Source organism: Anneissia japonica, unplaced genomic scaffold (genome assembly GCF_011630105.1).
Source record: "Anneissia japonica isolate Jap-2015-1 unplaced genomic scaffold, ASM1163010v1 scaffold287719_len1884721_cov185, whole genome shotgun sequence".
Lineage (NCBI taxonomy): Eukaryota > Metazoa > Echinodermata > Crinoidea > Comatulida > Comatulidae > Anneissia > Anneissia japonica.
The window spans coordinates 947,183-974,222 of NW_022715822.1; the positions used below are offsets into that span (position 1 = coordinate 947,183).

Sequence of the window (27,040 nt, forward strand, 5' to 3'; positions counted from 1 at the left end):
CTTTTCTTCATTTACATAATACAAATTGTTGTATATAAAGTAAAAAATAATCGTTAAAAATGATTAAAAAGTAAAAAAAATGTACATTAAAAGTAATTCAATGCTACAGAGTCCCAAAGTAGGGCTGTAATTGTAGTGAAGGAGGTGACTAAAGAGTTCTAACCATAGCAACTATAGAACTTCACCCTATGATATAAATAATATATGGAATGATGTCATATTTTTATCTAATATGCACATCTTTGATATGTTCTTTGCTTGGACACAGTTTGAAGAAGATCCAAGCTGGAAAAGTGACCAAAGTGAAAGGTAGAAAAACCCTAAAAAAAAAAAAAACATAGGAAATGAAATAGAAAAGAAAATTAGGTTTCCGCTGTTGCGGGAAAAACCAATAACAAGAAGAAAGTCAAATTAATATAGGATGAATAATAATTGTACAAAAGTTACTTTCTTTTAAAGAAAAAATAAAATAGAAATATTGATATAAATAATATAAAACAATATAAATATACAAACAGTAGTAATTACATATACTCAGATGGATTTTTTTTTGTACCTTATTGTGTGTTTGTCTCTGGCATTGTACTAGATCAATGAATTTCCTTCACATATAATTTGGGAATAATAATTATAAATTTCATTCGGAGTAGAGTAAATTGTTTTATAGGTTGTTGTACTTGTCGTGGATTCACTCTTGGTTAAAATGTTGGGATTTTATAATAACCAAAATCAACGCTACTCCGATCCCTAAGACTGACTTGCCATACATGGTCTTAACACGGTGTTAACACTTGGCTGACTTCAGCTTCAACGTTACTTAGGCACCGCTCTATAATTATAGACCATTACTACACCACTATCTAAGCATGGTTCTAGGCTGTTTTCCCCGGGCATTTTCCCCTTCCCCACCCCCCATTTTCCCCAAATGTAATAACCTTGTTTATTCTGTATGGATAATTTCATGATAATAATGATAACAACAATAATAATAATAAACATTTAATAACTATAAAGAGCAAATGTAATCAACCTTATTTATTCCTTATGGATAGATAGAAATAGATAATCAAAAGTATTTAAGTTTTATAAAAAAAATTAATTATGTAAAAAATTATAGCTTTGTCAGTTTTTACATTAAGAAATTCATGTCTTATACTATTTAGATACATTGCCACCTACAATTGTATACATATTCTCCATGTAAATATTGTTGTTACTTGTGCAATTGATTTAATAAAGATTTAATATAAAAGAGATGATATAAATCTTGATGTATTCCTTGTATAAAAATTCTTGAAAGGGGGGGGGGGAAGTCTAGGAGGAAAATGTCCAGGAGAAAAAATACCAGGGGTCAAGTGTCAGGGGAGAAACCAGCCTGCTTCCCGTCTAAGCACATGGAGGTCAATCAAACAATAAGGCTTACTTTGATTGACGGGGATATTGAACATTTTATCTCCAATATAATTAAAACCTATTATGCATACGAACAATAAATTTTAAATTAATTATAACCAATCATTGCTGCAAAAACAGCTTTAAATATTTTGACCTCATTATAACTTGATGAGACCAAACTTCAATTCCATTTTCAAAATGTGGATATTTGTAGACTTCTAAGATTTACAGAACATTTCAGAAATAAATAAATACCATTCCAAACATATAGCTGTATTTATAATTATAATTCACTTTCAATACGAATTGCGAGAATCTAACAGAGCACCCTCTTTTGTGCTGGGAGGTAGATCATACCTGGGTTTTGATAAACTACGCAGGGTTTTTGACAAACATTGATATTACGTTGCAACCATTACCTACCACTATTTACAAGAAATTATTGCCATTTTTTAGAATAAATTATTAAATAGTAAATTCCACAGTTACCAACAAACCTTGTCTCTACATGCACACTATATTGCACGTGTGTTCACAAACTACTTTACTTACCAGGAATTAACTAAAGATACCTGTACTCGCAAACCTAAGGTGTTACCATATTTTTTTTAGGAGCTTAAGGGCCTCCATATTGGTTACCCATAGACGGTCCTGCTGGGGTGCTGCCTTGAGGTGGGATCCCAATCGTTGGTGGGTTGTCAAAGTTTTCGTAGCCTTTGTAAGTTGGATTTGAGAAGCCGATGTTAGTTTCGCCACCACGGGCCCGGTAGTGCGTCGCAATAATGACAGCTGTAATAGGTCGGAGGATAAGGTTGATTATCGCCATACTGGAGAAAAAGAAATTAGTCAAGGGAAAATCAATAATATCTGATTATATAAATAATATATAGCACACATAAAATTTGATTATTTACAATATGAAAATTACTTTAAATATGAAATTTAACAGGCCCGTAACTATGATTGCTTATGGTGTGGGGTGGAGTGGGGTTGGGGTCGGATTAAGTATGAGTGGGGTTAGGTTAGCTTTGAGAGTTAGGGGGTCTACTATGGATGTATAGTTCCTATGATGGAATTTCATAATTTTGATTGAATTAGATGCTAGAAAAAGGGTGGTTTGGTTTATTTGGTTGTATTAGTCCGTATTGACATTAACTTGCCAGCACGACTAGGAATACTCCCGAGGGAGTGGAGGAGTTTGCGCTTTGTGTTGATTATGGATCTAATGACTAGAAATAATAATAACTTCACCAGCGCCTTGTGTCCTATGGCAAAAGGCGCGGTACAAATCCCTGTACTATTATTATTATTATTATTATTAAATTCTTTTATTTTTAGTTTCTAGGCATTGAATAACACCACATGTAAAAGGATACGCAGCACTGAACTTAAATTCTGTTGAACCTGAAAAAATATAGATAAAAAAATATTAATAATATAGTAAATATTTTATTATATTTCATGGTCATTTTCCATAAGAGCCTAATTGTGGTATAAATTTGTTTTTACCGCGCTGTATTTAGATACCCCAATTTTCGACATCAATCATGAATATTCTGTTCTTATATTCCTGCATGATCAATTAAATTTTAAAATCTTTTGGTTTTAAGAGATAATTTTCAGTTGTACTTTAATTTCTATTGGAGTTTTTTAATGTTTTAATGTGAGCTTAGATTACAGTTTCTTGTTCAAATTCAATTCAATCCCTAATTTATAGCCAATGAGAGACAGGATAGCTCAGAATGATTAAATTTTCATTAGAGTATAAATATGGGCATGCATGTCCAATGATCATATGAAAGTACAGCAGTATGGTCAACACGGATTACTGCATTTTCCAAGTAATTTACATCAAAATTGCCCAATCATGTTAAAACACTGTGTTTGTAACGCTGCCTGAAAATACATTAGAAGTCGGCGTCTAAAGGCTGACGAGAATGGCTTTGTGCATGGTTTCTTTCTTCTGGAGGTTCTGCTAGCATTATGCATCGATGACTCGCAGCTACAGATTTTAATCAATGTAATGTAGTAATACATTTGGTTTAAATCAAAGATTTTGTACTAATGACCCCTGGTACTAATTACTAATGAACATAAATGCAATATTAAGAAAATCAGTTTTACTTTGCGATAGTTTCGATTGAATGTGTTTTCATTATATTCTTATAAGATTAGGTTAATGTTGGTTTACTTGTACAAAATAACGTATGTTTCTATAAATGACTGTTATTTAGTCAAGCACATTCAGGTCATGAAATTGCTTACTGTATTAATTATATTTATTTATTTTATTTTATTGTCTTTTTGAATTTTCAAACAACAGCTTCAGCACTGTCGTCAGCTGTTTCGATTCTATGGAGAACACAATGCCACGATGCACACGCAATGGATCAGTTTTAAAGGCAATCCGTTCAGACTGCACCGGCAATCAGCAGACAGCATTTTGTCCTCTAACGCTCGCATAGAGCAGAGCATACTATGCAGTCAATCCCCGAATTTATTTGCCTGAGTACAGAGAAAACTTACTATTTTGCACTAAAATATATATAATCATTTACTATTCTATTCTGCTTCTTAACTAAAAAATAAGATACAGAAAAATGAAACAAAAGATTGTTTTCATTTAAAATCACTATTTCGTGGTTCGCATCGCTGGCCATGTGATTAGAAAGGAAGCGTATGACGTTTGCTTGGAGTTAGTCATGTTTCACATGACTTGTTTCTTCGATCTAATTGTGCACCTGACAGCAACGACCTCCTACCTGCGTCCGTGTATTTCGGGAAATAAACGCTGATTAGTATAACCTCCATTACGATGCTTATGACGTGCAAGACCAGAAGCTGAAAGATAGGAAAGAGATTGGCATACTATAATTAGATAATATGATAATTATATAGTGTGGAAAAAGGGGTCTAGGGGGAATGGAAATCTATGAAAATGAAGGGAGTATGGATGCAGTGGTGTATCTAAGTCTCGAAATGGAGGAGGCTGATAGGACGTGAAGGTGAAGTGGGGGGGGGGGGAAATGGGGAAATCTCTATGATTAAGTGCGGTGAGCTAAAATGAGGTTATTTATAACTACTAGATCGTGATTATTTTGCTTCAAACATTTTCAATGGGGGGGGGAGGGAATGGGGGAGCTCCCCATACATATGCGACTGTATGAATGTGAGAAAATAAACTGATCAAATATATACTGTCATCACAAAATCTGGAAAAAAAATCATCAAAAATTAAACTATGAATAGCTCATTGTAAAGGATCAAGTTAACTATAATTAAACTTTTAAAGAAACCTTGCAAATCAAACTGATTCATTTATTGATTTACATACCTTTTTACTACAAAATTCCTTTCTGGCTACCAGATAAGGTTAAGGGTCTAGTGAAAGAATATTAGGGTCTATATTGCTGTTAGTCAACAAGAAAAATATTTTATGGTGTTAATTGAACACCTAATGAACTAAGATATTGGTTCATGGATTTTCAATTCCCTTAAATCCCCCTTCCTCCACACTATATAATTATCATATTATCTAATTATCGGTAAATGTTAATTTCTCGTTTAATTTTGTTTCAGCATATTGCAGACAGTATACATGTAAGGGATGGGGGATCCCATATAGAGGTAATTCAAACCAACACTCAATAACACACTTGCTATTAGAACAGAATATTTGTGAGAATTAGGAATTGTGAGAAAAAAAATTGAGTTTTACATGATTTGGACCAAAGACCCTGGAATTTTAGAGCAATCATCCTTCTTTTAAAGCCTTGTCCAGACTATCAAATTTTATTTGACTGATTGTATGCCCATATATAGATATGATATGCCTATATATGGTCATGATTTGATGTCTTCATGACCATATTTAGGCATGTCACATGTTCTTGTCAAATAAAAAGCGATAATCTGGAGAGGGCACTGGATGTACTCACCATTTGAATACTATCGATGGAAGATGGCGTGCCTATGGCCCACAGAGCGACTATTAAGAGGAAGAGGTTCATATATTGATATGCAGGAGACAGCCATACACATTGCGATGCCCTGAAAAGACACAATCAAAGGGAAAATTGAAAATGATTAATATATTATCAATCATTAACAATACCACTAAGAATTATAATAGGACAAAGCAGCAACAGCAGTGTGATGCAAAAGAATTAGCAACAGTTGCAGCACTACTACATCAACATGACAAAACAGCACAGCTGGATGTAGCAGCAAAAGCAACAACTACAAGATCAACAGCAGCAGAAGAAGCCGCAACAGTTTCAGGACTACCGATGCAACATAAACATTAATAGCACAAGAGGATGCAATATGCAAGAAACATTAATGGAGGCAACATCAGCAGCAGCACTTCAATACTGTAGAAACAAACAACAAACAGTGTAGTAGCATGCAACAGCAACATCATCTACAGTAGCAGAAACAGCACTCCAATCAGAACAGCACAGCAGGAGGCAACAACAAAAGCAACAAAAGCAACAGTAGCAGCTACAGCACTCTAACCACAACAACAGCGCAGCAGGATGCAACAACAGTAGTAGCAGCAACAGCAACAAACAAGTACAGCAACAGCAACATCAACAGCAACGCAGTGATCTTCTATCAAGACACAATCAGCAAGAATCACAAAATGAAAGAATATCAATCTGTTTCTACAAAATGATATCCAAGCACATAAACATCAACAAAAGCAATTGTGCTCAAGAATTACACAACAACATGGCAACAAACACAGCAACAACAGCAGTAACAAAAAATTAAATAGCTACTGTAAACAATAGTAAATAGTACAGACAAAAGAATTAAAAATAATATCCAGAATTTATATTTTATAAATAAATGATGGTTATATACCACAAGATGATGTACATATGTTAGCTCATGACATGTATAAACTTGATGGGCATTAGAATACGATCTTTATATTTTAAAAATATAAAGTTGAAAATGCCATTTTTTCCTTTTGTACATTCTGTACATGGGTTTATGATTTTTCAATGAATGTTTTAATTATTTTATTCTTTGTGTCCTTATTAGTCGAGGACCTCTATGGAAAGTAGCATTTAACACTGACTGGGTTTTGACCCTCATAAAAGAATATTTTAAATCAAACATTTTTAATCTATACTTTGATCATTCATGAAGTATTAAAAACAACCACAGGAAAAAAAAATCCATTAGATAATATCCACATCAATTTCATGCAGCAGGTCTAAGGGCAGATTACCGCAGCTATGTCTCACCCCATGTTTGTAATTATGATGTCATTTAACATGCATGAACGCTTTAAGCAGATATGCTCCTTTGAGAGCAATTAACCAGTAAACTTTCCATGCGTTGAGTGGTCTGCGAGCCATTTTCCACACGCTATGTGCTCGCGTTCTCCACCTGATTAATCTACCGGGGTTTGTATAGTAGGCTGTAGCGTGTTGTTTCACTTAAAAAATACAAAAATGGAATTTAGAATGCTGACAGAAAAGACTTAAAATTTTTGTCAATTAGGTGCCACATTTGATTTAAAAAAATTTTTGATGACATGTTTATCTATTATCTTTTGAGGTGGATCAAAGGAGTTTAGTCTTAGTTATTCAGAAATTATAATATTTCATTTCATTTTCATTAGTGAAAAAAATAATAATCCTGCATGGGATGTGTACCTTTAACAATAATACGCACATAAATATAATGATAGCATTTTGATGGTAGACTTGAGCTGTGTCCACAGGTTTTATGTGACAAATAAAATGCGATATGCCCATATATGGGCACATCACACAAATTTGTCACATAAAATTCAAAAGTGTGAACAGAGCTTAAAGCTCCATTCACGGCAAGATTTCAGTTGTTAAGAAAAATCTGATTTTTATAATGTTATAAAGATTTATAAACGTAATACGAAATTGCTAATTTAACTGAATTTAGACATTCCTAAACATGAAAAAACGTAAAATATGACATTTGATTATTTTGTGTTCCACAGAAAAAAATAAATGGATGGATTTTTCATGTTTGATTTTGCGATAGGTCTGCGAAGAAACATAGTAGGCGCCGAAAACATTAGCCTATCCAACACTGCTAGGCTAGGCCTAGCCTTACCTCGATTTAGGTTTTGTTATCACACATAAAAACAGCCGACATGATATTTTCCGTTGCTAGTATATTGACACTTGTGAAATATAATATTTCATAGGAATTATTTCAAATCTGTTAAAAAAATTATTCTGACCGAGATTTTGACAACTAAACAAACATATTTCCGGGATACTCGATTGATCGCAGTGTGAGAGATGCGAAGTACAAAAAGCAATTTCATTAGAGAGGGCACACTTTATTGACTGTATAAAGTATACATAAGAGCGAGAGCATTCCAGCTGATGCGATCTACAACTTCTAAATTTGCATAGTAACGAAGAATTCGTTGAGAAAATGGTAATCTCCTATGAGAAATAGTCTGTATTTCTCTTTTTTTTTTTATTCTTTTGCGTAAAAGTAAAATTTATGCCAATATTTTTCAATTGTTTATAACAAATAAAGTAATGCATATGCATTTTTTCTAACAAAAAGACATGGCGAAATATGGTCATATCAAATCATGACCATATATAGGTACACCATGACTACATATGGACATACAATATTTTTTTCAAAAAAAAATTGAATAATCTTGACAGAACTTAAAAATATGATATGAAGGTTTTCAGATATTTTTGCATATTACATGAGAAACATGCTCATTTTTTATATTTATTCCTTATCCCAAAGTGCATTGTTCACGCTAATGTGATGTATTTTTTTTATATTTTTTTATTGGTACACATTTCCGAGAACGTGTCCCATCCCATATAAAATTTTGTCTCATGAATGACAACTGGAATATTCTTGTTTCATTCAAATTCTTTCTTTCATCACTTAATTTTATCTATTTTAAAAAATAATTTAAATATCATACTAAGGCAGTCTATTTATATGATTTTTTTATAATTTGGCTTTCAATTTAATGTACGTCTACCTCCTTGGGAACATTTACGAGGCAGCAATCAATGATGGTGTCGCAAATACATGCTTCAAGAACATCCGCTCACAATATTGATTTCTTCCTAATGAAACAGTTGAGCTTTTGAAATTAAGTCTACCCTATTCTTCCGGTTATAATACCGATGTTATGCATGAAAATATTATTGTAGTTGACCTGTAGAAGACTGGCTCCAGAGGGTCATCCAATGAAATTTTAGGATTTTTGGTTAAACACAAAAACCCAGACACCACAAAAAGATAATAACAGTTGAAGTGATGGAAAGAAACGGTTATTCGTAATAGCAAAACTTAAAGATATATCATAAAAATAATTTTTTAAATTGACTTGCTTGAAATGGAATTATAAACATTATCAACTTGAAAACAGAAATTAGTGAATTTAGAAAAATGTTTACCTATAATTTTACAGCAAAAAATGATTTTAACACTTCCAGTCACTGAAAGTGTTTTTATTATAAAATTATCATTATCTAGTTTAAAAACGAGAATACACATTTTTAAATTTCAATAAATGCTCAAGTTAATATTAATGTTTATGTTAAAATGCAAAATGAACAGGTTACATTTAAAATTATTTTTTTATGATTTTCAGGAAACAATACATATTTAATTACCATATATGCTTTTGTATAAGGTGATATGCATATAAAAATTATAAGAGGACCCCTAGTTTGAGAAGATTTTTGAACAATTTTTGTATGTTTGGCGTATAAGATGACCTCACCCCCGCCCATCTCGTTTCACCGTCAGAATTCCTCCCGATACGATCCACTGGGACCAAGCCTGGATTTAGCCTTCAAATCACCACGCAAGTCCAAGGTCTAGACTTAGTAAAGTTCATGGACTTACTTTCATCAGAATTTAAAAAGCATTAATGTAAACTTAACTGACAAATTAAACAACAATACTACACAGCTTGTATGGCATTCATATCTAGCTCATACCATGGAGGTATAACTCATACATACATACAAACGTCCTTGGTGCCCATACTAACAGTTAGTAACTTCATTTAAGTACTAAATTTATGTATTGCGGACAATCAGCACATATAAAAAAACATGATTTTTAAAATAAAAAAAATATGTATATGTATAATAAGTTCCCCTGTTTTTTGTTCCCCTTGTCCTATATGCGAGAATATATGCTAGAAAACAGTTTCAGCATTCTGCTATGACTCATATAATAAATATTTTCATCAATTATTAGCATCTCCTGAGACTAGAACTGTAGTCTCCGGAATCTGGAAAAGCTTCGACTCAACATTAATTAGCTTATCTGAGAGCATCTCAATTTACAGACTATTTTGAGAAGAATTAACATAATTTGTTTTACCTCAATCATTGGAGCATGTTTATCTTTATTCCAGCATTAATTGCGTAAACAAACACACACGTACATAAAAAACAAGCAAATAAATTTGTTTACCTCAATGCTGAGAAATTTTCAAAAAGATGCATATTCAATGTTTATTTTTCTTCATGCATTGGCTGCGTATTAATAAACAGAAACACACAAAAAAAAATGCGCACATAAATTTGTTTACCTCAAGTAAACTGAGAAATTTTCGAAAAGAAGCATAAATGTTTTTCTTCATGCATTATCTGCGTAAACGAACACACATGTGCAGAAAAAAACGTGCAAATAAATTTGTTTACCTAAATAAACTGAGAAATTTTCGAAAAGAAGCATAATCAATGTTTATCTTTCTTCATACATTAGCTGCGTAAACAAACACACATGTGCAGAAAAAAACGTGCAAATAAATTTGTTTACCTAAATAAACTGAGAAATTTTCGAAAAGAAACACATGCGGAGAGAAAAACACGCAAATAAACACATATGTACATAAGAGCCTCTTGAGTAATATATATCCCTCAATAGCAACGTATATTGATCATATTGGGTTAATAACTTATCACAAAGCTTGAAGGCTATTACTGTGGAATTCTTAAAGAGGCATTTCACTCAGCCTTGTACATTCTCAAAACAGGGAAGCTGCACAGTCCATCACAATCAGAAGGCAGTTCAGGAGATTAACATTTTAATATGGGCTTATCCCAAGGTGGAAGGTACCGGAGCCCAGAATACTGCCTAACGTGTGCCTTCATGCACACGGGTGTGATAGCGACGCTGTTTCGATATTAGATGGTGGAGTCCCATCCTGGTCACTTTCGGTTTTTCTGTGCCAATTGTCACTCTTGTTATTGGCTTTCACATTTCTTATTTAAGTTTTTATTTTTTTATTTTGTTTATCTTAGCCTATAGCATAGACATGTCAATGCGCCATGAGCGTCTGCGACAGATACCAGCGTAATATAAATGTCCGTTTATTATTATTATTATTTTAAAATGGGATTCAGCAATAGAGTATATCTAGATATTATTATCAACAATTAAGTCGGGCAGTCACTGGGCGGCCGAGGCAATTATATGACCAACGCAATGCATCCTTTTTAATGACAATCCGTTTAGACTGTCACCGACAATCAGAACACGACGTTGCCTTATCTAGCGCAAACATGGAGCAGAGTTGGGGGGGGGGAGAGTCATCGTACAACGGTCGTACGAGACAGTGAGCACCCGGCTTAACAATTAGACCATATCTTGCCGACATATCTACGCATGTCAAATTCTATATTGTATATTGTAATGCCAGATCCACACATCACAACTAATCATGATATTGATGTAGAATTCAGTGATCTTTAACCTTTTAACTACAGAACGAATTTTTTTTTAAGTATGATTTAACAAAAAAATATGAACATTTACAGAAATACCACTTTAAGGCAACTGCCATATCTATCTCGGTCGTAATTTCATTTGGCGGCTAACACAAACGAAGGCATGAGAGAATAATGGAAAACACACAATCCTACTGATAACCCACGGAAGCTTAAGTACCATATTCCAATGCTGTCGAGTTGCCGTTTGTCAAATTTGCTTATTGCAGGAAATCGTTCCATATAGTGATTCACATAAACGTAAAGTTAAAAGCTGGTTAACATTAAAATTTCAAATACAATGATCATGTTTAAGGTATATAATTAAACTATCAATTGCATGATTTCTCAAAATTTAGTGGATGGTTCCTCATCATATTCATGTTTCTCCCAATACATTTTTAATTATTTTTTTACTACTACTATATTATATACTGTAGTTAGTAGTAACAATAATTATTTTATTATTACTACTAATTACTGTTAGAATGTCCACTGTCCATTTTTATATCTAAAACTTACCTTTTGATGTAAAACTTCATTTCTTTGTAATATGATCAAGTTATTTAAATGCATTAATGAATTTATTATTTTATTATTACTACTAAAATTATTACTAATTATAACTATTACTATTACTAATTATTTTCACAATAATTAGTAGTAATAATAATTTTCTTATTACTATAAATTAATTATTATTATTATTATTAATGAATTTATTTTAAGTGTGAATAAAAAAAAAACTGAAAAGCAGATACTTAAGAAGACATTCCTAATCTTTAAGATTTATTATATGATTTTTTTTAAATGCTATTAAAAAAATAATATGTAGATATATGTGGTAGATTATTTATTGCAGTTTGGTTTGAGGTGTTAAGTAGAATATTTAAGTACTTCCCTAGACTCTATGTCTATTCTACCTTCTTCTCTTAAACTGAATTCAAATTATTCGGTACTCAGGCCTGGAAAGAAATTTTCTTCCTTCCGACCTTGATAATTATCTTCAAAAAATGTCACCAGCACTAACTGTTATCTGTAGACTATATATTGCCCAACAGTGTAGGTGTAGAGCAAGTAAAACAGGAAATGACTTACCACACCCACGCCCGTCCTGCCCCCCCCCCCTCCCCTCAAAAAAAATTAAAAATCAATATGAAACAGGTAATTCTTGCAGACCTTTTTGTAATACACCACTGATAAATAGATGAATGCTTGGATACTGTCAAGGATAGATTTTGTATGGGATGAATGAATAAATGGGTGGATTGATGTACTGTATGGATGGATTGATGGATGGATGGATGGACGGAAGCATGGATGGATGAATGGATGGATAGATCATTGAATGAATGGATTGATGGATGGATGGACGCATGGATGGATGGATGCATGGATGGATGGAAGCATGGATGGATGGGTAGATGGATCAGTGGATGTACAGATGAATGGATGGATGGATGAATGAATGGATAAATAAATAAATGGATGGATGGATAGATGGATGGAGGGATGGATGCATGGATGGATGCATGGATGGATGCACGGATGGATGGATGCACGGATGGATGGAAGCATGGATGGATGGAGGAATGAATGGATAGATGGATGCACAGATGGATGGAAGCATGGATGGATATAGGATGGCTGGACAGGTAGATGAATCGGAATTGTTAATATTAATAATTGTATTTTCTATATTGTACGATTGCCTTCCCTTTTAATATATTTTTGTAATAATATATTTTTGTAATACTGTATTCTTATTATTGTAAATAGAGTAAATTAATCGAATTATTGTTGTCAATTGAAATTATTCCATTTAGCATTTTTGGTGTTTTGAATGATAATATTGTAAATATTTTTCTTGAATTTGTATTCTACATTGTTGTGGTTTAAATTACGCATACGATTGTATGCGCTCTGGGGCCGGCTTCCAGGCGTATAGCGCTTTATAAATGTCACTTATTATTATTATTATTATTATTAAATAAATGGATGGATGGATAGACTGATGCATTGATGGATACATGGATGGATGGATGGACGGACAGACGGATGGATAAATGAATAAATGGACAGATAGATGGTATGATGATTGTATGAAGGAATGCATGGAAAATTGGATATAACAATTTGTTAAACAAAAATGTGGAAAGCCAGGAAAAAGAATAAATTTGTAAATGCGTATCAAATGCAACAACACTATTCATGAAAATATACATGAACAAAATATATTAGTAATATTTGATTTAAAAAACGAAAACCATTTGTGAATCATTATTTTTGCTATAAGTATTTGGTGCATCATCGTCATAGCTTGTTCTGCATACTCTCTGTACAGCACTGCATCTTTCCCTCTAGGTTAATTTATTATTCTGTAGACCTTTAGTTGATCCTTTTTGTGTAAATGTTACTATACCTATATCACAGCTCTGTACAGACTATCAAATTTTCTTAGACAAAAAACTGTAGTATGCCCATATATAGTCATGATGTGCCTATATATGGTCATGATGTACCTATATATGGTCATGATGTGATGCCATATTTAGGCATGTCAATTTTTTTTTTGTCAGTTTATACAGGGCTTAATTTAGTATAGTTAGAATCTCCTTTAGTATTACGCATATGATTCTTTTTCTCTAAGCATTACAATGCATTAAATATAACATGATTTTGAAATTTCTCTACATGTTTCTGGGTTTAACTTCATCAGTTTCCGCATAAAAATTATAATTATTGTAATAAATTATACATGGTAGCTTTAGGAAATTAAGTAGTTACTGACAGGTTGTTAAGTATATGTTCTTTATGGTGTTAACAGCCTGCTTCGAGGTGATTCACAGTAGCTCTAAAGCACCTCACATCAATACGATCGTGAGTTCATGCAACCGTGCATCGGTTAAGAAAATCGTAAAAAATCTAATGTTTACAGCGGTAATATTTATCGAGGATTACAAATCATGAGCTGCCGCCTCACTGACGACAACTTTTGACCTCGCATACATTTCGGATGAATATCACCTATAACATTTGACCTTTGACCATTAATGCATTTTGTTAATTTGCATAATACTAGCTAACCTGGTTTTTCGTCATTCACTTTGTATTAGTTTATGTGCAAGGCAATTTAGATGGCTCTGGTACATATAGCTTAGGGTCACGCAAGGAATAAGAAAATCAGATATCACAATTAAAATCAGTTGCAGACCTTACTGTACATAATTTCGACATAAATTTGAATTTAACCTCTTTTTTTGCTTTATTATTTACACAATAAAAGATGTATATGCCAAAAAAGACATTTTTTAATACAATTTTTTAGGAGACTATATTTTGAAGAAAAAAAATCAGAGCATAGAAAGAAATTAAACATTGAACTTTTATTATTTGTAGTTTAGTAAACGGCTGAAATTTGGTGGAGCAAAAAATAAAATAATAATTGACAAATAAAGAATACAAGTGCCAGAAGTAAACATTTTTTAAAGAATTATTTCTTTTTAGTCAAAATAGTCATTATCAAAACATAATAATAAATAACAACCAATGTTAAATAACATGGTGAGTCGAATGGCCGAGCGGTTAGCAGGGGCGCCGCAAGCTATAGCCATAATATCGGCGCTGGTTCGAACGGCACGCTCGCCTATGAGTTTAGTAAATGACTGAAATTTGGTGGAGCAGAAAATAAAATAATAATTGACAAATAAAGAATACAAGTGCCAGAAGTAAACATTTTTTAAAGAATTATTTCTTTTTAGTCAAAATAGTCATTATCAAAACATAATAATAAATAACAACCAATGTTAAATAACAATAGCCATAAAAAAAATATATTAATAACATAATATAATTAATAATCATAACCATGAAAATATATAATAACTGCACTTTTAAGACAAGTTAAATTGACATCAGCTTTCAATCCCATACTACTGTTAGAGTACCCTAGTTGTGTCGTCACAGCACCAGGAGGCGCTCTTTGCTGTCAACAGACATTAGTTACCATTTCTTATGCCTGAATGACTTCATAGGCTTTCTAGAATACGCATTTTAAAATCTAATATTTTACCATCAAAATGTACTAAAAACACAAAAGCTTGCATTATATTAGTTATCCAGCACACATTTAACCATCAATTAAAATTTACAAAGAAAAAGTAAGATACAACATCCATTCTTAATAATTACAATAAAAATTGGGATCAATGGTTTGTCAGTGAAGAAAATGTTGTCCGGTTGAACTCTTTTTGCAACGATAGCAACGGAGTAGTATCACATGGTATCATGACATAATACTGTAGTACTCTATTTATAACAAAAGCATATATTTGAATACCATAATACTGTAATTGACAACATTAGCTGTGAGTACATAGGCACAAGAATAATCAATTATTAAACTATGACTATATACTTAAATACTTTAAATATTTGACTATAACACTAGCTTTTGGGCTAGTAATAAGATCTGTACATTAATAATCCACTTTATAACAATGACTACAATATTGTACATTCAATAATAGAGTTTAATCGACTAACTGTACCTTAGCTTGAGCGCATATAATCATAATATGTACTGTATATTAATAATCTACTATATATCGAATGTAGCACTGTATTTTTAATACCAGTTTAATTGACATTTAACGATGCTTGCGAGTGTACAAGTACATGTGCTATAAATACTGCATCGATCGAGCCTCTGTGAGATTCACATCACAAAATAAAATAAAGAATTGTAGGAGCGTGCGCTGCTTTGTATCAAGCCCGTTTCCCACTAGGCAAATTATTTCACGCAAATCAAAAGTGTTGGTTCATGCACATGCGCATTCACATTTCCATTGGAGTTTTTCGCTTCAGTGAAATCAGCACTTTTTGCGAAGTGTAAATATGTGCAACCAATCAGAGCTCTTGAAGTGAACCGATGCTTTTGATTCGCGCGAATAAAAAAACAGGCTTTAGGCTGAGCCCTCCCTCTGCACCTGGTCCTGTACATATTGTTGGTCTATACATATTCAAACTGTATTCTCAGATGCTGAAATTGTTTTAAAATTTGTTGAATAAAATATTAATAATATCATAACTTTACTTAAAATTTCCAGATGCAATTTGTATATATTATTTTATACATTTCAATTACAAATTTTTATTGTATTTTAAACAATTTCAGACTTTGGCTGCCATTTTAAAGTTTTATTACTTAAAATATTTTACAAATTTTTTTTTAACAAATTTATTTATTTTTTTAACATTTTCTTATTTTAATAATTGTAATTAAATTTTAATAAATAAATAAATAAAATAAATCTTTTGCTTTTCTTTCACAGAAAGTGAACTCTGTGATGTGTTCAGATTGGCCTTTCCTAGCTCAAACCCACTATTATGACTCATAAGTATGTGGCCAGAAAAATGCCCAGAGTTAACAGGCTGGATAACATTTTCCTTGGTAATTTAAGCTTATTCGGCCAGACCAAAAAACATAGTTATATCAATTTATAATTATAAGAACTATAATAATGAGTTTTTTTTTGTTTTTTTTTATTAGCCTAAATGATTCTCAGGCTTGCCAACAAATGAGTGTGTACTTTAGTGTTTAAATTCAGTGGGTGCAATAATGAATTTTAGACATACAGTACCGTCCATCAAAATCCTAATTTTCTGTATTTAAAATTGCGTTCAATTATACTAACACTTAGAAGCTTCATTGCAGTAGTAAATTCGCCTGCTTACGAATGATCCGAACATAAGACAAACATGATTTTAAAAATCTGAAATTTGTATGTCGCGCCTATAAGACAACACCCAGTTATTTGCTCTTTTTTAAGGTTTGTCTTATACGCGAGTATAAACGGTACAAGGGCTACAAAAAAAATAGCGACCGTCTCCTGCTACATTGCATGTGTGAAGGCACATCCTTGGAAGATTAACGCACGTCCAGTATAGTAATGTTATGGGGCTTTGATTTGGGGTACATCGCAAGCTTAGAACGGATTCATTCGTCCATGACCATCCTACGTTCTCTGTAAAATATAGATTAGGGCCAAACTGACTCTTATAATCCAGATGACGAGAACTCATATTGATGTCATTTTGTTCTAGGTCCTACCGTCGTCGTGCAAAACAAAAGCTTCCTATTAACGTATAGAAACAGACATGGCAGATGCATGCAACACATGAACGAAAGACAAAGTTGCTGTTGTTATTGTTGTTGTTGTTATAATACTGTAATATAAATATTTACTCACCAAATTGTTAAGATAAAATGTACTATAACAACCCCCTATGGAAAAAGAAAACAAATTTAATTAATTGAAACTATAGCTAAGATCATTTGAAAGAAAAACAATAATTAGAGTAGTACGCCAAGTTTACATACACTGTGTGCATCATAATGGATCACAGTGAAGGTCAGAGTTTGATATAAAGTGGTTCCCTCAAGCCACTTTAATCAGCAAAATCGAAAGATTAATTCACATGTTTCTTTCCCTCATTACAAAAAACAATTTGAATCTTGATATTTAACATTTTGCAATTTTCACAAGTAATGACAATATTTTGTTCAATTTAGATAATACACTGCATGTCAAAATCAATGTACCTTGCAGTAGCTTTTTATTTTTTTTCTTGTTGCAAAATACAGGTAAGTAAAACTTAATTAAAGGTCAAAGGTGAAGGTATGAAGATAACCTGTGGCTTGCAGTTTTAAATAGGCTGTATTGATGTGTATTGATAGATGTGGAATTAAGTTAAAATTAATATCAAAGAGTATAGTAATAAAAAGACAATTATAGTAGCAAGTAATTAAGTGTAGTTGGCAGGTATGTTGAAATCATATATTTTTTTTTTTCGTTAGTCTCCATTAATTAAAAACCTCTCCAATTAAAGACCACCTCTAATTTATAATAAAGAATGGTTTGGTTTCCCAACCTTGAGGTCGGGGTTTCAATCCTTTGCTGTGCATTTTGCTTAAGTGTCCTTGAGCAACGGCAATTTATATCTACATTGCTTCAGTCTACCGAGTTGTATCAATGGGTACCAGCAAACTGCTGGGATTAATCTGCGGCGGACCAGCGTCTCAACCAGGGGGAAGTATTACACTCTCATAAACTTCATATACAAATGGGATTTACTTTCTCCAATTAGACTAATTTCTGTGGTCCCAAATTAACAATCTTTTTTATCTTTATTGTTCTAATTAGAAACCCAAGCTACTAAAGGCCACAGAAACCCCTTAGTCCCAAAAATGGTCTTTAACTGAAGGGATACCTGTAATTGTGTATAAGTAATCAAGTTACTTACAAGTGGTTGTTCTTCGTGTGGTTTACTTTTGTATTTTTATTATTTGTGTTTATGTAAAGTGTCCTTGAACATGAACTATCATGAAAAGGGCGCTATACAAATGTAATAAATAAATTTTTTTTAAAGCTGGCCAGAGCGTAACTGCATCCAGTTTATATTTGTGCTACCTGTTTTAGTTTCAGTAAAGTACTTAAATCTGAAGCATTTTCTAATAAATAGCAATGTAGCCATCTGTATTCGAATCCTACAGTCAATTTGTAGAATTTTTTTTTATCTTTCAATCAATCATCTCTTTTTAGCATCACCTTTCCATGTTCTTTCTTATCTCTTACCACTTTATCAGAGGCAAATATTAATATATAATAAATAATATAATTAATATATATATATTAATATAATAATATATATATATATTATATATATATATATATATTAATATATTGTATTCCTTATTCATAGTAAGTTAACATTACTTATTCAATCATGTGCATATAGTATTATACTAAAAAACCTGATAAGTCTTTTTTACTTAATCATATTTTAACTAATTCTCATTTTTGTAATAAATTTTTAGCATTATTATCTTTCCACTTTCTTCTTTTTCATCTCTTCTATCTATCAGAAACAAATTGTCTTTATATAATTGTAATCCTTAAACATTCAATCTTGTAGTAAAAAAAAACTCATAATTTAATCTTTTTTACTTATATTGAATCTATTCTCATTTTAATAATCCATAAAGATGATATATTGTTTATAAATCTATACACAAATTAAATAGTTTTCTAAATTTGATATAAATTATTGCATAATTACTAAAGCCCTACGTAACCTATCAAATTTAATGTCACAAAAACATGTGACATGTCTAAATATGGTCATGATGACATCACATCATGACCATATATAGGCACATCATGACTATATATGGGCATACAACAGTGTATTATCAAAAGAAATTTGATAGTGTAGATAGAGCCAAGAAATAGAGCACTGTAGCAGCATGTATTGTAATTATCAACTTGGAAAGAAAAGAAAATCAATGCGGCCTGGCCAGTAATCACGGCAAGCAATCGAACGAGACCTATATGCAAATTAGACTACTTCAGTTTAGCTTCGAGTGACGTCACAATTGGCAGTAAAAATGGCAGACTTTAGATATCTCAACCTTGTTTGACAGCCAATTGAAATGACTGTCTACATTTACAGTACATTCGCAAATTACTACTGTCTGTAAATGTTAGTATATAAGAAGATTTACAGTGGGAGAAAACTTCCACCAAAAAAATAATCTGATGCAATGCTGTATATAAACAATGCAGAAATAAGAATCTAAAGTACATTATATTTAAACACAATATTATTTTAATGAAATGTTTTGATAAACATATGCGCTAACAGTAAAAAGAAACTTAACGTTTTTAGTATTGTATATTTTTCCACTGAACAACATTATAGAATAAAAACTTTTGGGTCTGCGCAAGGCGCTCTCACCCCAGAGCTCACTGCTGTTCTCGTTCTTCTTCTTGTTGTTACCAAAACTTTACAGTAACAGCATCCAGCGTCGCCAGTTTTGAACGGACGTGCAGGAAATTTTGTACACATAAACTAGAGATGATTTCCAACAAACATTTATCGCCCTTTTTTTAAGTTCAAAATTTAAGGGTGCCTCCTAAATTGCTCAATTTTTTTTTAAATGGAGAAAATTATATTCAAATTTTGTCTGGAAGTGCAATTTACAGCCATCTAGAGGTGCCATAATCACAAATTTTCTGACCTCAGGCCTAACCACATCCTCCATCTGGGAAAGTGCCCTCTCCTGGTTCCCTCTATTTTGAATTCTTATCCGTCACTGGAAATTACAACGATTATGAAGTCATATTACAGTAGCTTGATGACAATAAAATAACCAATAAAATTCACCAAGCTTCGTCAAATATCTGTAGCTTCCAGGGACCCCTGACCCCCACCGGGGTCCCTTGGTGGCCCCCAGCCTAAATACTTGCTTTGCTTGCATATTGGACCTTATGAAATGCCCCCCTCCCCCACTTTCAAAAATGTTCCACTGCCGTTGAACAGACATCAAAGCAAATCACAGTACAGTACTGCATCACACAAGGTCTGCAACATTTATACAGACCTGCCAACCCTTGGGTCATGAAAATCTGGAGATTTTTTTAAGAACCTATAAAAAAATCTGGAGATTTACCAAAAAATCTGGAGGTTCCCGGAATTAACCAAAAGATGATGCAAGATTCCAAAAAAGTCATGTCACTAAAAATCATTGGCCGTTAATGGCGACATTCGAATTGCAAATGGCTGTTGTTTATTGCACCGCAAAGCGAGCAGGCGGCGAATACATTTAATAATAACGATCAAATCAATCAAATTATGCATAAATCGGAGTATTTTTGGGGAGGAAGGGCATGTGAAGTCGGGTGAAAATTACATTCAATCAGGAGAACTGGAGATTTGTTTAAATATCGGGTGACACCCGACAGGATTGGGTGAGTTGGCAGGTCTGTTTATAGGAATGCAGACCCAATATCAAAAATGATTAGTTTATCATTCCTGCACGCATGTCTTCTATAGTATTGGAAAAAACCATTTTGAATTTTTTTTTTTTTTTGGAGTGGGGGGGGGGGGAAGGGGGTAAATATTTGGTATATTGCTAGTGTTATCACAATCATGTACGGTATTTACTTAAAGCATCAACAAACAACTATTAAGGGTGATGTCTGGTTTTAGCAAATAAAAATAAAAAGAGACCCTCTACTTCATCACTTTTCCAACCTAAATAGCATGATAAAACTAATCATTTTTTTTTTATTAGGCCTTATTAAAAAAATAGTATGTAATTAACAATTTCAAAAGGTCAACACACTACAACACTACAACAAATTGTAGTACTGTTTTAGGCCTTGTCATTGGTCTGTAGCCTGACTAGCAAGAATTGCAGGAGAGAGATGATCATCAGAGCAGTACTGTGCCTTGAATACGAGCTGTTAGCTAGCCTAGAAATCGTAGTGTGTTCCATTTGCTACATACATCAAGGACTCTTGTTGCAGTTCCCTTTGGCTGTAGATGTTGGGCCTAGGCCTAACTTTTTATTTAAAACCTCAATATTTTGGCCTTTATCTTTTGTGGCATTAGCAATCCACCCTACTACTATGTTGCAAAGTTCAATTTACAAGCAATTTAAAGTAATTTACTTGCATTGCAAGCAACATTATTCAACATTAATGATTTGCCTTACAGCAGAAACATTCCGTAGAAGCCATACATTTTCGTTTACCGAGCATTGCTTGCCGTGTTTATTAATACAATTTGTCTAGCTATGTCATGGCAGTATCTATAGAATTTAAATTTATTGTTTACTCCAAAAAACATGAACACAAAAAAAATTACATACAGCCAAATTTAAAAAATTACTAGATTCTCGTTCCCTCCTGCAGCCACAATTTTTATTATATTTTTTTTATTTCCTTTATTTTACAAAATGTACGAAAATCTGGCTAACTCACATCGACATCGATAAAATTCCTCTTGATCATTTGTGGTTGGGGTTACATATGGTATGTATAGTATCATGTCTAGTGATTCTCATCTTGGGAGTAAAAAAAGTGTCCTCATTCTCCCTTCTTCAAAATATTAGGACAAGAAACTCCATTTTTTTTTTAACTTGGCCTAATATTGAAACAATTAAAAACTAAATTTTGACACCATCAACAGTGTCATTGACTTTGTACCTCACTTACCTAATTGATGCTGTAAGGCCATAAGAAAAAAATTACATAAAATCCAAAAATTAGACATTGAAATTTGAAACTACCAATTAAAATGCAAGAAACCCCATTGTTAAAAATCTTAAGGAAAATAATTTGATAAAATGTTTTCTTACTGTAAATCTCGTTTTTACATAATCTTATCTTTGAAATTTGTATTGTAACTGTTAAGTCATTTTTTAGATTTTTTTTTTAGCAATACATTTTAATAATTTTGTCCTGACATTTAAAATCTCAAAAATCTTAAAGGAAAATTACTTTTCAATTACTTCTGAATTTTTTTTTAACTTCATTCATTATTGCACCCTGCTTATTGCCTACAATCTTGCTTGATTGTTTTTATTTTTGATTCATTATTGTGAGTATTTTGTCTTTGGTATTGGTTTGTCATATTATTAATAACAACAATGTAGTTTTAAGCTTTCTTCATTGAATGTGATTTTATCCTTGTTAAATAAATTGCAAATAAAATTTTAAAAAACTTGCTTGCGATAATTTTCTGAATAGGTTTGTATGGATGAACTATCATTTTAATTTGAAATAATTTCAAAAGAAAATCAACAATATTTAATGATGAACAATGTATTGCACTTTCTCGATTCCCGTCATATAAATTAATTCAAAAACATGTTACCTAGTACTGTATGAAGTTTAATTTAAACTGGAATTGAACAGGGATCTCTGAGGAGACTCATCGTAAGACAGATGTCGACCTCGCTGTTTGACTCGTTCAAGGAGCATTCACCGGTAGGCCTACTGTACCAAACTGAAGTCTGCTAAATATTTTAAATATTTATCGATCTCATTTATTTATAATGAGTTGCATTCATTAATGATAGTATGAGCAAAGGTCAAATCTTTAAAAGTTTATGATTGGACAATTCCAACTACATCTATAATTTAATAATTTATCTACTCTACATAAATTATCATTTTATTAACTTTATATATAAATAATAATAATGGTATATCTATGTAACTAGTCCATATTGCACATTGTTCCTATGCACTTTACACATAAATTATATTGGGCAACCAAGAAAATAAAATTTAAAAAAAAATTAACAATAGTAATAATAATAAATATAATAATAATAATAATAATAATAAAATATTTATAATAATAGTAAATAATATTTAAAAAATGAAGCTCAACTACTCCTATTCCTTCAACTAATTTATGGTTGGCTGCTGACTCAGAGGAGCTCATCTGCCCTTTGTTTAGCTATTAGTCGATGGCTCGACCGGATGCAGTTTAATGTCGTAGATTAAATTTCTAATGTTTACATAGCAGGCCTAGCGCTTTACCAAAAGGAGTGGAGTTGAATGGCTTGGTGGTTAAGATGCTTGCCTTCCAAACCTAGGGACCTGGACTTAATTCCTGTCGTCAGGGTAACAGGCTTTTTTCTCGGGACCAAACCGACTTCACTCCCTAAGCCTCATAATGAGATTTAGTCACGTAGAACATCTTGTTAGTCTATGTAGAGCATTTTGTGTGTATGTTTGACCTGTGATGGGATTGCCACTTTGAAGATTGATTAAGCTCACTGTTTGACATATCCTTGGTACCTAAGCTGAGTAAGCTTAAATAAACTTTCATTATCGGCATCAATGTATTAGAGAGGCAGTTCTAAAGCGAGGGGGAAGGGGGGCCATTGTTTCAGCTATCTCTCATCTGATTTCACATGTGGTTAGATTTTTAATCTGCTGCTTGGAGAAAGGTGGATGGCGAATTCCCTTTCGTCGCTACTTATCCACCAATGTAGGAAAGTTGAGTCAATTTTTTAGTAGGTGTCTGACAACAAGTCTCATAATTATCATGGTTTCTGTTTTCCCCCCAAGTACATGTTCACTTCTTCGGTCACTGTTTTTGAGGATTTATTTTTCTCCCTAGTCACTGTTCCATCTTTCATAGGATCTGTCACCATCTTCAGTCACTGTTCTTTTTCCATTTAATAGGGAGCTCACGATTGCACAACGCGTTAGAATCTAGAACATAATAACCTCACTAACTAATATTTCATTTGCACATGCGAGAACGTCAAGTTCTCCTGGTTCTGTGGATTCCAGGACAGAGTTTGACCAAGTTGATATCATGCAGAGAACGTATGACGGTCACACATGAGTGAACCCATTCTAGAGTCGTGTCGCGAAGTAAATCGAGGGCTCCCTACTGTTTCCCCTCCCCAGTCCCTGTCAACATCACAATTCAGCCTCTCGTGTATGCCTTATTTATAGCTGTACTTTACTGCCGTTGTTACATTAATAGTAAACAGCCAATGCAATTAAGGAATATAAATTTAATTAACTTTATTGTCTAGCCTTCAATTATAATACCTGGGGGAGTGAAATCACCAGATGGAACCACCTAGAAGTAGTGTTTAGCTTAATGAGCTGTTACAACTAATGGCATTGCATTCTGTTGTTCATTAGGGATCTGCCACTGTGCCCCGCTTGCCACAATGTGCTTGGTAGGTCTGATGGTAGGCCTACTTTTTTTTTTATCAAAAAGATCATTGTTCAAAAAAAAGCATTTTATTCTGCACCTATGTTATATTATATATGAAAGTTATAGGTTTGCGTCCACCGCCCGCATGCCTAAAAAGGTACCGCATAAAAATTTTCATTATTTTGAAAAGTTCATTCAAAAAACAGACTTTCTAAGCCGTAAACAGACAGAAAAACGATCTATTCATCACTGATCATTCGTTGTGAACACCGAGCGAAGGCAGGCCTGGCCACATCGCACCATGATCGCCGATCACTGCTGAGGTCATTTAGGGGTCAAATCAATCTTTCTGACCAATAGGAAATCTCGTATGTTTAAAGAGGTCCTAAATGTAGAAAAGGATCTGTTTTATAGGCCAGTGTACATTTATGACTGTAAGCATTGTTTCTTGGGAATAAATGTAAAATTACCAATGCCGCAGCTTGTGGACAGCATTTATAAAAAAAATAATGAAAAATGAAAAAATACCTCACGTGTTTTCAAAATTTTTCGGATGCAAACCTACAACTTTCATTCTCGTGACCTTAATTATATTCATTTTGGAAACGATTCTAATATAACATCAATTCTGCACACAAATGTTGGTTGGTTGGTTCATTTTTGGCTTACAATACGATTTATAGGTGGGTCACCCATACCCCAACAGTTAGCCGTGCAGTCAATGGTGCACTAACTAGGATATTCTGGGGTCCAGCTCTCTGAAAAGGGGTTTTACGATAACTTCCGATGGAGACCGGCAGACTCTGGAAAGAAGCCATGTATGGTGGAGTTGGTCAGGAGCTCCATGCTGCATGCTGCCTTGGAAAAACTCAATTTTGTTGATTATTTCTAAAAAATTATTCTTTTCTAGTCCACATAGGCCTGGTCTACTACGGTAGTGGTCGACGGGAGCTGTGCATGCTGTGCTGTGACACCCATACATAGCCTATTATTCTTGAAAAGAAGCTCACAATACAATAGGCTTCTTTAATTATTTTCGAGGCTACTTTTGGAAAACTGATGAAAGACGGGGTTTCAATTGGGTTTTAACACCTTTTTAAAAATCAACAGTCTGAATCCATGCGATTGATAATTAGCCCATGAGAAAGTGTTCTATGAAATACTAACTATCGAATACAGTACAAAAGCAAATCCATAATAATGGTACACAGATTGTCTCACCAAACAAAGCGTGACGGGATCCTCCAAGAAATCCGTTCATTAACTACGAGAGAAACACACAGGCATTAATATTATAGAATTAGCTAGGCCTAGCCTACCTACCTTTAACGGGATTCTTGTTAGTGTGGAAACAACACCATCCATATTGCAATAACTTGATGAGGTTTCTAATGGCAAGTGTTCAGACTTTTTTTGCAGAAGAAAATAAAAATGTCTTTATTTTCTCTACAACAGCATCAAAGTTGCTCTGTTGTTCTCATCAGTGGTCTGGGGTTCTAAAGCGCCACCATCCAGACCAATATTATAACGTTCCACTTTTAGATGTTAGAAAGAGGGCGCCAATCAAGTACAGTAACAGCCAGTACATTAGTAGAAATAAAATCATTCGCGCTTGTATCTGTACTGTACCGTTTATTAAAGGAGAAGTTTACCGATTTTGTATAATTTGTTTGGGAACTGATTTTGCATACTCAGTTACATAATATCCCATTTTTTTAAATTACTAATCTCGTGCACGTTCGTTATTTCTCTTTGGTTTTTGTTTTTTTTTTTCTCCGACGTTCAATGACTTCTTTGTCTACTTGGTCTATCTACAATTACTTCTTATTTGCCTACCTGGGCCATCGATATTACTTTGTACAAACACAATGATAGTAATAATGCAAACAACTTCTCTATAGCAATCCTATTCCTATGCATTACAATGGCCTGTCGCTAAATTTGGATGGAGCGAAGCTCCTGGTACCGATACGTCATCAATAATTTCGTTTAAACTGAGCGTCTACGTAACGAACGCTCACGAGATTCGTAATTTCAAATATGGGATACTATGCAACTGAGTAGGCCTATGCTAAATCAGTTCTCAAATCATATAAAAAACTTATCCTTTAAGGTAAGCACAGGTACAACGCACGAATTAGGGTTAAATAACAATTGTGTATAATTTAGGTTTTTGCAACAAGGGATCTGAATTTTTATTTTATATTCACTAAGTTTCACTCTATTTAGGGGAAGATTTAGAAGGTGTGGAGGGGCTAAACATGCTTTGTGTTTAGCTATATATGTCAACATTGGCGGGTCTGAGGGGCTTCAGGGTGTCCTGACCCCCT

At 33.1% G+C, this 27,040-nt stretch overlaps 1 protein-coding gene across 1 annotated transcript; it reads right to left on the bottom strand.

The window, feature by feature from the left end:
• Positions 1 to 543: 543 nt before the first annotated feature.
• Positions 544 to 26,567, bottom strand: LOC117109386 (type-1 angiotensin II receptor-associated protein-like). The gene is made up of 6 exons (XM_033251701.1): positions 26,034 to 26,567; positions 17,423 to 17,457; positions 5,334 to 5,445; positions 4,158 to 4,236; positions 2,772 to 2,799; positions 544 to 2,222 (listed from the first exon to the last, which is right to left on the bottom strand). Exons 1-6 carry the CDS (start codon positions 26,073 to 26,075, stop codon positions 2,012 to 2,014), a joined length of 507 nt encoding a protein of 168 aa, XP_033107592.1. The 5' UTR covers positions 26,076 to 26,567; the 3' UTR covers positions 544 to 2,011.
• Between the last annotated feature and the right edge of the window lie 473 nt (positions 26,568 to 27,040).